Source organism: Gadus morhua, chromosome 20, assembly GCF_902167405.1.
Source record: "Gadus morhua chromosome 20, gadMor3.0, whole genome shotgun sequence".
Lineage (NCBI taxonomy): Eukaryota > Metazoa > Chordata > Actinopteri > Gadiformes > Gadidae > Gadus > Gadus morhua.
Genome location: NC_044067.1, coordinates 2,627,117 through 2,639,348, shown reverse-complemented (window position 1 = coordinate 2,639,348; position 12,232 = coordinate 2,627,117). Strand labels below are relative to the sequence as shown.

Genomic DNA, 12,232 nt, shown 5'->3' with positions numbered 1-12,232 from the left:
CATGCAAACTTTTTGTTACTCAAGACATGATATAGAAATGTAGACTGTAGTAGCTACCATAGAAATGTTGACATAGACGCTGGATTGACAGCTTTGACCCGTTGCGGAGACACGTCAACGACGCCGCCATATTGGAGAGGTCAAGACTGGCCTTTAGGCAAATCCAACGGGGGAGCTGTTTGTACTCTGGCTAAGAAACACTATAACGTTTACATTTCTAAACATATTTCAATGAGGCGTGTATATATTTATATTCATTCATGATATATATGTTCATATAAAATATTATTTATTTTATTTTTGTATTTATATTTCTGTGCTTCACATAGATCACATATCCTTGAATAAAAACGACTCAATGAAATCGATTGAGAAATGTAAACTAAAGTGCCTTTTGTCGATTAAAATCCGCGGCTCGGCCGTTCACTCGCATTGGTTCACGGGCCATTCTGTGCCTCCCCAATATGGCGGGTGCGTTGACGTACAACGCGGATTCTATCTCTGTATGTGTATGGTGGCTGCTGACTCAAATAACGCTACTACGCGTGAATAACAAACGATCACCCAGCATGCACTTCTGCGTTACAGGAAGCGCTCAAGTCAGCTTGGCGCCAGGCGCGTCATCCGCCGGCTTGTTCAACTTTTGCGCGTGAGCGTCCAGACTCTGGACGGGTTCAGAAAGTGTAATTCATGGTTCTGCCGGTTAGTTTTTAGCGTTTTCTGTCATCGCACCAGTTAATACCTTGTCGATATTATGCTCGCTTTTCACCAATTTGAGAAGTAGTAGTAACTGTCCCAAAGCGGTATGATGGATATAGAGACCAGGAACGCACGGGGACGTGCGTGTTATCTCCTGTCCTTCTGCGGAAGGTTTGGTTCATTGCAATGCAGGCGTGGTGGTGAAAGCAATGCATCCGAGATATCGTTCCGCAGCCTCAAGTTCAACACAGAGCAGAACTCTTTCCTGGCTGCGGATGACGTGCGTGTCCTATACAAAAAGCGTGCTGCAGATCTGAACATTGTAACATGTGCGTGTGTCTACGACCTGCAGACAAGAGTCAGTAGCCCGTTTATTTTGCTGAAGAAGGGCAATAAAGAGGGAAGCTACACCTATATCCTCCTCTCCCTCAACAGCGCTATGAAACAGGACACAAAGATGACGTTTAAACTGCCCTACCAGCTGAGCGAGAAGGTGCACATCATGCACGGCCCGGTAGTGTGGTGGACCCGTGCAGGGGTGGGCTTCTCCGCTTGTGTACAGGAGGGACGTGACGTAGGAGTGGTCAGACCGACACACGCCTGTCTGTCCCGTCCTCTGATTGGACTGCTACCTCTTCACAAAGGGGATGTATTCGTACTTGGGCCGATGGCCGATCAGTTCCAGAAGGGCTTCTCCACAACGGAAATATCAGGACACCAAACACCGAGCCAGGGCCATGGCTGTCTGCTGGGGAGGGCGGAGCTGTTTGACCCCAGCGTGATGCTACCCCGCGCCTACCTCCCCATCACCCGGTCCCTCCTGGTGCTCCGGGCTGACGCCGAGGGCGGCGTGCCGACCGGGTCATCGGTCGTCGCGGCGACCTCTGAGAAGCAGCTGGTCCGCTTCGAGGACGGCGTTCCCCGAGACGTCTGCCCGCTCCCCTTCGACGCCCCCGAGGACCTCCGTGTGGCCGACACCGGGAGGAACGGACGCCTGTTCGCGGTCTCCTTCGACCAGGGCCACGTCGCCGCGGTCTGGGAGGACGCCTTCCAGGTAGGGTGCCCCTCTAACGTCAGGTCAGGGGTCCCCACACCTTACCGGTGGAATGTGGCTCACGAGGTAGAGCGGGTCGGCTGGTAACCGGAAGGTTGCTAGTTCGATCCCCGGCTCCTCCTAACCGAGTGTCGAGGTGTCCCTGAGCGAGACGCCTCGCCCTGACTGCTCCCGACGAGCTGGCTGTCGCCCTGCGGGGCTGACACCGCCGTCGGTGTGTGAATGTGCGATTCTCTAAGTTACCATTGACCATGTGATTGGCCGGCGGACTGTCGTTCTCCTAGGTGGCAGCCCGTTGGTCCCTGGTGCGCTCCGTCCATGTGGAGGACTTCCTGGGCTGCGGGACGGAGCAGCTGCTGTTGGTGTTTGAGGAGGAGGAGGAGGAGGACGGGACGGGACGTCCGTTCGAGAGGTTCCTCCTCACAGACCTCTGTGGCATCTCCTTATCGGTGAGGTCGCAGGTCATCATGTGGCATCACGTCACGCTGAGTGTGTGTACGGGAGACGTGTGTGTGTTTGGTCTCAGGTTAGTGTCGTGTGTGTTTCCCTTGTAGAGCGGTCAGAAGAACAGGGAGGGGTCTGCGTCTCTCCCCGCGGGACACAACCACCTGCTCACCTTCCAGGCTCTGGAGTCAAGGCTCCAGGTGGAGACACACGCCTCTTGCTGTTGTTGTATGGTTGTGTTGTATTGTGTTGTTTTTGTGTCATTATTGTGACATACTTCATCCTTAAACTTGCTGTGAGTCAGATTCTGTGCTTGAATGCGTGCGTCTCTGTATGTGTGTGCGTGCGCGCATGGATGTTTGTGTGTACTTGACGTGTGTGCTTGTGTGTGTGTGGGTGTATCTGCGTGTGTGTGTGTGTGTGTCTGCAGAGTGGTCTGTCGGTGGTCCAGGCCCTCCGGAGCGACGAGCGGCTGAAGCAGAGGGTCCTCCTGCAGGCCCTCCAGGCCCTCTCAGACATGGTCTCTGGGAGGGAGACGATCCTCACGCCCCCTGAGCAGGTACACACAGCCCTGGCTCACACACCCTGAGCAGGTCCAGTGTGTGTCGGTACAGCCCTGGCTCACAGACCCTGAGCAGGTCCAGTGTGTGTCGGTACAGCCCTGGCTCACACACCCTGAGCAGGTCCAGTGTGTGTCGGTACAGCCCTGGCTCATCCACCCTGAGCAGGTCCAGTGTGTGTCGGTACAGCCCTGGCTCACACACCCTGAGCAGGTCTAGTGTGTGTCGGTACAGCCCTGGCTCCTACACCTCCGGGCATTGTGTTGAACAAACACGGCCCGATTAAGGATCAAACCGCCTTTTTATTCTGAGAAAACAACCAGGGTGGCGTTTGTCAGAGTCCAAGTAAGAGATCGCTTTAAGCAGCTGTTTGGAACGGCTCCTTAGCGGGTTCTGAATATTCATGAGGACACCTGGGACTGTGTGGCCGTTCAGCTCTCCCTAATTAAGGCCCACTGCCAGCCTGTCCGTTCAGGCAGTACAGTAACATCTCACTGCGCCATTAACCTCGGCTGGCCTCTCATGGAGCACTTGGTGTTTGTGATGGCGCCGTTGGTACTGAAGTGCTGCTTCAAAGCTGAAGTGCAAAAGCAGATGTATTTACTGAAACGCAAAAGGACAAAACTGAAGGGAATTAAATGTGTGGGTGTTCTGGGATTCATGTGATGCAAGGAAGTGGATGGTTATAGCCTAGTGTGTCTCTGTCTCTCTTCATCTCTGTCTGTCTGTCTGTGTGTCTCTCTCTCTCTCTGTTTTTGTCTCCGTCTCTCTCTGTCTCTTCCTCTCTCTCTCTGTCTCTGTCTGTTTTTGTCTCTTTCTCTTTCTTTCTTTGATCCCTCTCTGTCTGTCTCTCTCTCTCTCTCTCTCTCTCTCTCTCTCTCTCTCTCTCTCTCTCTCTCTCTCTCTCTCTCTCTCTCTCTCTCTCTCTCTCTCTCTCTCTCTCTCTCTCTCTCTCTCTCTCTCTCTCTCTCTCTCCCTGTGTGTCTCTCTCTCTGTCTTTCTCTCTCTCTCCCTGTGTGTCTCTCTCTGTCTCTCTGTCTGTCTCTCTCCGTCTGTCTCTCTCTCTCTCTCTCTCTCTCTCTCTCTCTCTCTCTCTCTCTCTCTCTCTCTCTCTCTCTCTCTCTCTCCCTGTGTGTCTCTCTCTCTGTCTTTCTCTCTCTCTCCCTGTGTGTCTCTCTCTGTCTCTCTGTCTGTCTCTCTCCGTCTGTCTCTCTCTCTCTCTCTCTCTCTCTCTCTCTCTCTCTCTCTCTCTCTCTCTCTCTCTCTCTCTCTCTCCCTGTGTGTCTCTCTCTGTCTCTTGTCTCTCTCTCTCTCTCTCTCTCTGTCTCTCTCTCTCTCCAGGAGGGCCTGTTCTCTCTGTGGGACGAGGAGGCTGAAGCAGAGGAGGTCTGTGACGAGGAGATGCAGGTGGATTCTCCGGAGGGTCAGGTGATGTCCTCCGGACCCCGGCTGGAAAGGCTGTGGCATCGCTTCGTTGACGACCACCTGGTGGTGGGCGCCATGGTGACGGTGGACGGCTCTAGGTAAGGCCCGTGTGGACGACACTCTAGCCGTGTTCGAAATCGTTCCCTATTCACTCACTCACTATTCCCTAAATAGTGTTCATGATATAGTGCACTATATAGGGAACGAACAAACGAGAATTCGGACACTACGCTGCACATTTCTAAACGTTATTTACGTCAGTAAATGCGCCGGGTATTTGTGTGACGCAGACAGATGCGCCCAGATCATGTAAACAAACCGGGCACTCACGAGGAAAGCTGGAGGTTGTTTTGATGTTGAGGTTAGATTTCCTTGATCAAGGTTTTTTTTAATTAATTTTGAATGTTACATTTTCGATGTTAAATCCCAAATAAATTGTTGACAATTCTAAACGAAAGCCGTAGACTCCATCATTAAATGTATTTGTTTTCGCGGTTATTCAGCTTCTTCTTCTCCTCTGGAAAAACCCGACCTCATTGCATTGTGGTATACGGGAGTAACATGTAGGGAACATCGTACACTCAAATTTGGGGTATTTTAGGTCCACTATATGGTGCATGAAATTAACCACTGAGAATTCGAACCCCACTGCAAAATGGCGAGCACCCTATATAGTGCACTATATCCGTGATAGGGACCTTTTTTGAACACAGCTTCAGTCTGGCTGACTCAGAGCGGCATGTGGCTCAGGAGGTAGAGCGGGTTGGCTGGTAACCGGAAGGTTGCTAGTTCGATCCCCGGCTCCTCCTTGCCGAGTGTCGAGGTGTCCCTGAGCGAGACGCCTCACCCTGACTGCTCCCGACGAGCTGGCTGTCGCCTTGCATGGTCTACTCCACCGTCGGTGTGTGAATGTGTGTATGAATGGGTGAACGTTGGGCAATATTGCAAAGCGTTCTGAGTGGCCACCTGTTAGAAAAGCTCTGTGTAAACGCAGTCCATTTACCATTTACTACATGTGCAGTTCCCCAAGTCGGAGGCAGCAGCTTTCTGAGATACGATCCATTAAACACACACGAGCCAGCTGGCCTGCCTCACTCTCACTAACACCGTCAGTATGATCGTAGTGTGGCCGTATGTCGTTGGAAGCTCTCTGTCCTCACCCCCTGGGGAGCCCAGCCGCGTGTTTGTCACACGACGGAACCGGCGGTCTTATTACTTCGCTGCGTGGGGGTCTCTTCCCGTTATCAAACGGAGGGAGGCCAGGCCCGACGTGTTCACAGCGTCTGATTAAAAGGCGCTCTCTTGTTTGTTTGCCGGCTCTGTGTTTTTAATGCCGCCGCCCTGTTGTCTTTAGTCTCCCCGTCATGTCGGGCTGCTGCCCGCCCGCCGCCACCACCAGGTGGTCACCATGGCAACGCGTTTATCAAATAACCCCTCGGAGCCCCGAGAAACAATCAGATTCTCGGTGTCTCCGTCCCCCCCCCCCCCTGTTCGCTCCCTCTCTCGCTCCAGCTGAAGAACCTGGGGAGAACGCTTCTGTTCTGGCGCGGGGGGGGGGACGACTGTGTGTGTGCGTGTCAGTGTCTGTCGGTTTACGTGGGCGTGTGTGTGGGTGTTTTTAGTGTCACTGGTGTAGTCCAGGCAGACTGGGGCTGGCTTTGTTGCAACGAAACCACTACCTCGACTCACTGAAACATATTCTCACTCTCTATCTCTCTCTGTCTATCTCTCTGTCTCTCTGTCTCTCTCTCTCTGTTTCCCTCCCTCCCTCCCCCCCTCCCTCTTCCCCCTCCCCTCTCCCCTCTCCATCACCCCCCCCCCCCTCCTCCCTGTAATCGATTCCCACCAGCGAAGCCATCCTCCCGGGCGCCCAGCATGTGATTGTTAGCGACGTGTTATTTATTTCTCCCCCTCTCTGTGTTGTTCCAGCCCAGTGGACTGTGTGAGTTTATCCCTCCTGACAAACGCCGGCCACGGCTCGGCGCCCACAGCCCTCCAGACCCGCAGCCAAGTGTTCCCGCTCCCCTCCCCCTCCTCCTCCTCCCCCCCCTCCTCCTCCCCCCCCCCGGGGCCCGCGGCCAAGAGGGGCAAGGCGGACCCCGACGACGGACCCGACCGCAGCGCCCCCGGGTCGCCGCGGCGGCTGGCCGTTACCGCGGCGACCCGGCTGACGTCTCTGCTGACCCGGGGCCGGGTCAAGTGCCCGGTCACGCTCCGGTACGTCCGGGGAGAGGCGACCCCCGCGGGGAGACCAGCTCTCAGGAGAGAGACCGCCCCCGGGGAGAGACCGGTGCAGGCGGCCCTCCAGTGCGGTCAGGTGACCCTGGATATCCGGACGGACTTCCACGGCGGCGCGCTGACCGACCCCGCCCTCGCCACGGGTAAGGCGGGGCGATGGGCTGTGGTCAAAACTTTATTGAAACGCTGTTTTGGATGATCACGTTTTTATAGTTCACATGATTGAAAAATGTCGCTTATATTTTCGCAGTTGAAACATCGGTCAGGGAAGCGTCATCCTGTAGTAATCTGTCCCACTGTTATATGTGTCGAATATTTATATTTTCTGACAATTTCAGTGACTATATGAAGAGGTTTTTTCTCCCTATATGCAACAATGCCGACATCAGAGAGTCTCCAGTGGGCAAGTTCCTCGTTGTTCAAGGAAAGCCTTCACTGTTTGACCTTTAAAACACAATGGGGAACTCCCTGTCGATTTCCTGTTAACTTGAAGAGCCTCCGTTTAGTTTTTCCAAGGTAGATCTCCCTTCAGACTACACTCTCTCTTGGTTGTTGTTATTTATGTTTTTAAGTCCGAAGCATTAATGTAATCTAAAGGGAACCCATGGTTCCGTCCTACAGAGGGCGCTACAGTGTCCAACCTATCGGTTATTTGCGTTAACTCCTTCCTGTTTGCTCTGTATACATCAACCCACAAAAAAATCGTCTTTATCGTATTTCGTATTTACAGAATTTCAGTATTTACAGAATCCATCCTGTATCCAAAAATCCAAAACGTCGGTACCATCGTGCGGTCAGCTCCCTGCAGACCCCTGTCTCCAACACCTCTAAGTGCCCCCAACAGCCTCTCTCTTCCCCCCACCCCCCAGAGGAGGGCCTGCTGAGTGCGCTGTCGGTGCTGGACCGCTGGCTCTTCCTGCTGGACTCCCCCCATCACAGCCTGGGCGACATGGAGGACTGGATGCAGAAGGCCGCCTGCTGCACCAGGTCAAAGGTCAACCCTCGGTACCTGGTGACCCACCCCCGGGGAGCGGCGGCCGCCATGTTGCTCCGCTGGAGCCCCGCCTCCCCGTTCCGGGGGGAGCTCTCGGTACACGGCAGGTGATTGGACAGTAAGATGGTATTGGGGGCGGGGTTGACGCATAAAGGACTGTTGATGACGGGTTGGTGTAGCGCTGTCATGAGTACGACGACAATTTGACTAGGACGAAATTAGATTTATTTATTGCAACTAACGGACGGTCTTTAAACATGCCACTGGGCTTTGTGACGTATATTTATAGCGGTAGATATTCCTCATGGACACACGGGATTCTACGGCCCTCAACAGCTCGGCAGTGATGTTTCGGAGGGCGTGTTGCAGAGTTGTGCTTGGTCATTTGGTTTCAAGTCATGGGCGTACGAAATCGAATGGGTTTTATTATGCATTAATTACGACCGTTCACAATTTGCTAATTGCAGAGTCCAATATGCACTTAATTGTGCGTCTGTGTTTTGGTTCTGACGGTAAACCAGGGGAGACGAAGCACGACCAATGGGGCTTTCTGAATTGTCTTGAATGAGTATGAATTATTTATTAGCCCTTATGCGTTCCCGTCAATCCACGTCTGTAACTCATTTAGCAAAACAAATTTGGCAACTAATTCGAAGGCGAGGAGTTGCTCTTTAGTAATACTCTGCGGTGCATAGTGGAGGGACTGGCTATTCGTTCTTTAATTACATCGTACAAATAAACTCTTGCCCTGAGTTCACATGCATGGGTTCTTGAGAAAGGGTAAACTATACACACCAAAGGTTAGAACGGGATTATGCCCATTTGTTTGGTATCCTTTATAATAATGAAAATTGTAATGACGTGTAGAATCAATATTCACCCGTAATACGATTACAGCCCTATACCAAGAGACATCTAAGACAAATGGGTTGGTTGTACATCCCGGCCCTGGTTTAGCTTTGAGTCGGGCAAAGACTTCTGCTGGTAGGACTTAATACCTCAAGGTGAATCAGGTCTCCTGGGCAGAAGACTGCATCGTTCAAGTAGGAATTAAAGGGAAAGTATTCAATGCGGATTCCGAAAAACATGACTTGTTTTATCGTAAATTAGCTGTTAGCGAAGAAAACCATCTCAAGGTATAACCTACTTTTCGAGGTCCCACATAGGGCTGCGCGATAAATCGTTTTTGGAATGAAATCGTGATACGAGCATGTGTGATAATCGTATTGCTGGACGTTTGATATGAAGAAGAAAAAATTATATATATATATTTTTTAAATAACAATGACTGATCAACAAGAGAGTTCGATGCTAGGGAGGGACATGCACAGTGAACCATCAATCACCGACGTTGTTGATCAGTTTATTATCAGACAACCAAAGCAGTCGTAGATCAATACTTCAAAATGAGCCAGCAAATAGATTCAATTCCCAAGAGAACAACAACAACGTCAGTTGTATGGAATTATCTTGGTTACAGCAAAGACCACGATGACCAAAAACAGGTGCTGTGTCGAGAGTGCCTTGCAATCATTGCCACGACAAAACGTCACACGACTAACTTATCTCCCCATTTAATTCGCCACCACAAAACTCTGTACAGTGAGGGTAGAGCGCGACAAAACCACATCATTATACAATGATGAATATTATTATATATTATATTATTATTTCATAAAAAAAAAAAAAAAGGATTTTATCCCGCAATACATTTTGCAGAAAGGCAAAATATCTCAATCCCCCCCCCCCCGACTCTCTCCTCACCTCTCTGTCCCGTCCCCCCGTCACCTAGCCGGCTGCAGGCGCTGCAGTTCCTGGAGCGGCTCTGTGGCTTCCTGCTGGCATCCTGCAGCGTGCGGCTCCTGGGGGACCCCGAGCCCCAAGCGGGGCCCCGGGCCCTGGCCCTCGCCCTGGAGGCAGAGGCCCTCCTGCTGAGGGGGGGCGCCTCGTCCCTGCTGAGTGGTGAGGAGGAGGAGAGGCCGGGGCCCCCAGACGACCCCCCTGAGGAGGAGGAGCGCGGGCGGCGCAGGCGGGAGTGGGAGGAGGAGCTGGGGCGGAGCCGGCGGCGGCTCAGCCCCCTGGTGGACGCGGCGCGGTACTGCGGCCTGACCCGGGGGCTGTGTGAGGTGCAGCGGCGGGCCGACGTGGCGGCTCTGCTGCTGGGCCGGACGGGGTCATGTGACCCGGCGCTGCGGCGGTAGAACGGCCACGCCCGGGGAGACGGCGGCCACGCCCGGGGAGACGGCGGCCACGCCCGGGGAGACGGCGGCCACGCCCGGGGAGACTGTGGCCACGCCCACGGAGAGACGGTGGCCACGCCCACAGAGACCGTGGCCACGCCCACAGAGACGGCGGCCACGCCCAAACCTGAGAGGCTGTTGTTGTGGATCAGTGGGGGCGGGTGATACATGCGATCGGCTCCTCCTTCTCCTCCGAATAAACCCTCTTTGATACCCGAGAGGATGTGTTGTGCTCATGGTGAACCCTGACAGAAATATTGAGCCTCTGGTAACTGAGGCACATTGGACTTCTCAGAGAACGAAAAGCAAATGTGTGTTTTATGTCATTGGCTGAGGATACGGTCAATGTGTCCCCCCCAGAGCCGATGTGCCAGTGTGTGCCTAGCCTTTTAGACCTCCTCTTGGGACCCCCCCCTTCCTAAACACGCACACACATGTCCCCCCCCCCCCTCCTGTTGGCTGGGGGTGTGTGCAGCAGATCAACCCAGTCGCCCATGGGGACCCCCCCCGGGTCCTAAAGCCTCGAAACTGTTGGATTCCAGGTCCCAAATCTGATAGCGGGCTCATCGTGTGTGTGTGTGTGTGTGTGTGTGTGTGTGTGTGTGTGTGTGTGTGTGTGTGTGTGTGTGTGTGTGTGTGTGTGTGTGTGTGTGTGTGTGTGTGTGTGTGTGTGTGTGTGTGTGTGTGTGTGACACAGCTGAAACCCTGCTGTTTGTCGCTGTTGGAACCTCGCTGATGTCGAGCCGTGAGTTCCACCGTAGAGCCACAGCCCCCAACGGCCGCTCTCGGCTTCAGCTAACGGTGAAAGCTTTTAGCACCACCTCTCACTCAGGGCTCGGCCGTAACTCTGTTAAATGTCTTAGAAACAACAAGACAACAACAACAAACTCAGATATTCTGCGTCCCACGCCGCGGCCGTAAGTGCTGGTATTTAAAGCTCTTTCCTTTGTGAACCCGTAGCCTTAAAACCTTGAATACAGAAATAAAGAGACAGGTGCCCGAGTTTGCCTCTTGTGTCTTGTCACACGTTTCTCCCGCTCTTCTCGGTTCTCCAGGACCTGTTGTTTACATGTGTTCTCCGGGAGAACTCTATCTCACTGCACAGACCTCAAGCATCAGAATCATGTTTGCTCCAGGGACTGGAATCAACAGAAGAGGGAGATGGTGAAGACCCCGGGTACTTTGGGTTCTGACGAGGTACTGCTGACTGTTTTATTCCAGTCGGTAAATGGTTCTGGTGAAATGCTCGTTGCGATGGTCACACAGAAGGTGTGGACCCTTTTTCTACCCTTTCAAATTCCACAGATTCATAAACACAGACCTCTGACATTGTTCCCAATTTCTTAGTCAAAACATATTTATGTAAACAGTATGTTTTATATATTTAGAGTAGACTAGACTTTAATAAAAAGGTTGTCAGAATGTTTACTCAAGTTGGCTTTTCCATCAAAGAGTTGCCAACCTGAGACAGATTTGCAATATGTTATCTTACTTCTTTAAAATATCGGCCTCCTATCACACGGCTGTCGTTCTCTCCCTCGGTTTCACTTCCTCCGCATCAGCTGCTGACCTGATCTTCCTCATTCTGTCTCTCGCTCTCAGCCCACTGTACAGTGAAACCCTTTAATTCCCCGCACCATTCCGTCAGCCAGACGTGTGTCTCATAGATTACTAATTTCCAAACGCCATCCCAATTATTCAAATCCCCGTGGATCAATAGACCCCAAAATAAACGCATTACCTCCAGACCTACTGATCACAACAATCCATTTAGTTTGGTCTGTGTTTCCTTGGTAGCAGTAATTATATCAGAGACGCTATCATAAATATAAAACCACTCTAATCCCACCAAGACTATTTATACAAACCAGGGACCTTTCCTGTTTCACCGCAGCCTCAGAAGACTCGGGTGTATAGCGGGTTAGTGGAACGAGACACACACACACAGACTTCACACGCACATAGACTTCACACGCACGCACAGACTTCACACAAACGCACGCACACAGACTTCACACTTACACACACAGTCTTCACACACACGCATACATAGTCTTCACACACACACACACACACACACACAGAGACTTAACACAAACACACAGGCACGAACGCACGCACACAGCCTTCACAGGCTTCCCTCATACATGGCTGAGGAGACCCTGAACCAGAACGGAGCGACAGAGGTCAGAGCTGCTGGCCCACGCATGGCCGCATGCCAGGCAGATCCTCTCTCTCCTGACGCTCTTCCAGCTCTGAGCCAGGACAGAGTGGAACGCGCTGCCGATCTGCTGCTGATATAATCACCGCTGTGGGGTTTTTGGAGTTCGGTCAAACAAGCAGAAAATCGGAAAAAGATAAAAGACAGAGGACAGAATGTTCGACATCCAGACGATGTCGAACATTCGACATCCAGAGCATGTCGACCAATTCCGTCCTCTGTTGTCGCCTTTCTTTTCCTTGTGTTGATCTTAACAGGACGCTGTCCAGGTTATTAACGAGACCCCGAATACACAATATGAATATTGATGGATCTTTCGTATATATTATTCATTTAAAAAACAGGTTATTTGCGAGT

General features: G+C 52.2%; 1 protein-coding gene across 1 annotated transcript; it reads left to right on the top strand.

Moving 5' to 3' along the window:
• Nucleotides 1–83: 83 nt before the first annotated feature.
• fancb (FA complementation group B) lies at nucleotides 84–10,661 on the top strand. Its single transcript, XM_030344364.1, has 8 exons — nucleotides 84–1,753; nucleotides 2,038–2,202; nucleotides 2,308–2,397; nucleotides 2,628–2,756; nucleotides 4,099–4,280; nucleotides 6,112–6,563; nucleotides 7,290–7,521; nucleotides 9,207–10,661. The coding sequence occupies exons 1-8, from the start codon at nucleotides 806–808 to the stop codon at nucleotides 9,613–9,615; spliced, it is 2,607 nt and encodes an 868-aa protein (XP_030200224.1). The 5' UTR covers nucleotides 84–805; the 3' UTR covers nucleotides 9,616–10,661.
• The last annotated feature ends 1,571 nt before the right edge of the window (nucleotides 10,662–12,232 follow it).

Bases quoted from the DNA above. Each gene is read 5' to 3' on its own strand.
- fancb (XM_030344364.1), top strand. From the start codon at position 806: ATGATGGATATAGAGACCAGGAACGCACGGGGACGTGCGTGTTATCTC. The intron at 2,757-4,098 runs GTACACACAGCC...CTCTCTCTCCAG, and splicing joins TCCTCACGCCCCCTGAGCAG to GAGGGCCTGTTCTCTCTGTG. The intron at 4,281-6,111 runs GTAAGGCCCGTG...GTGTTGTTCCAG, and splicing joins GTGACGGTGGACGGCTCTAG to CCCAGTGGACTGTGTGAGTT.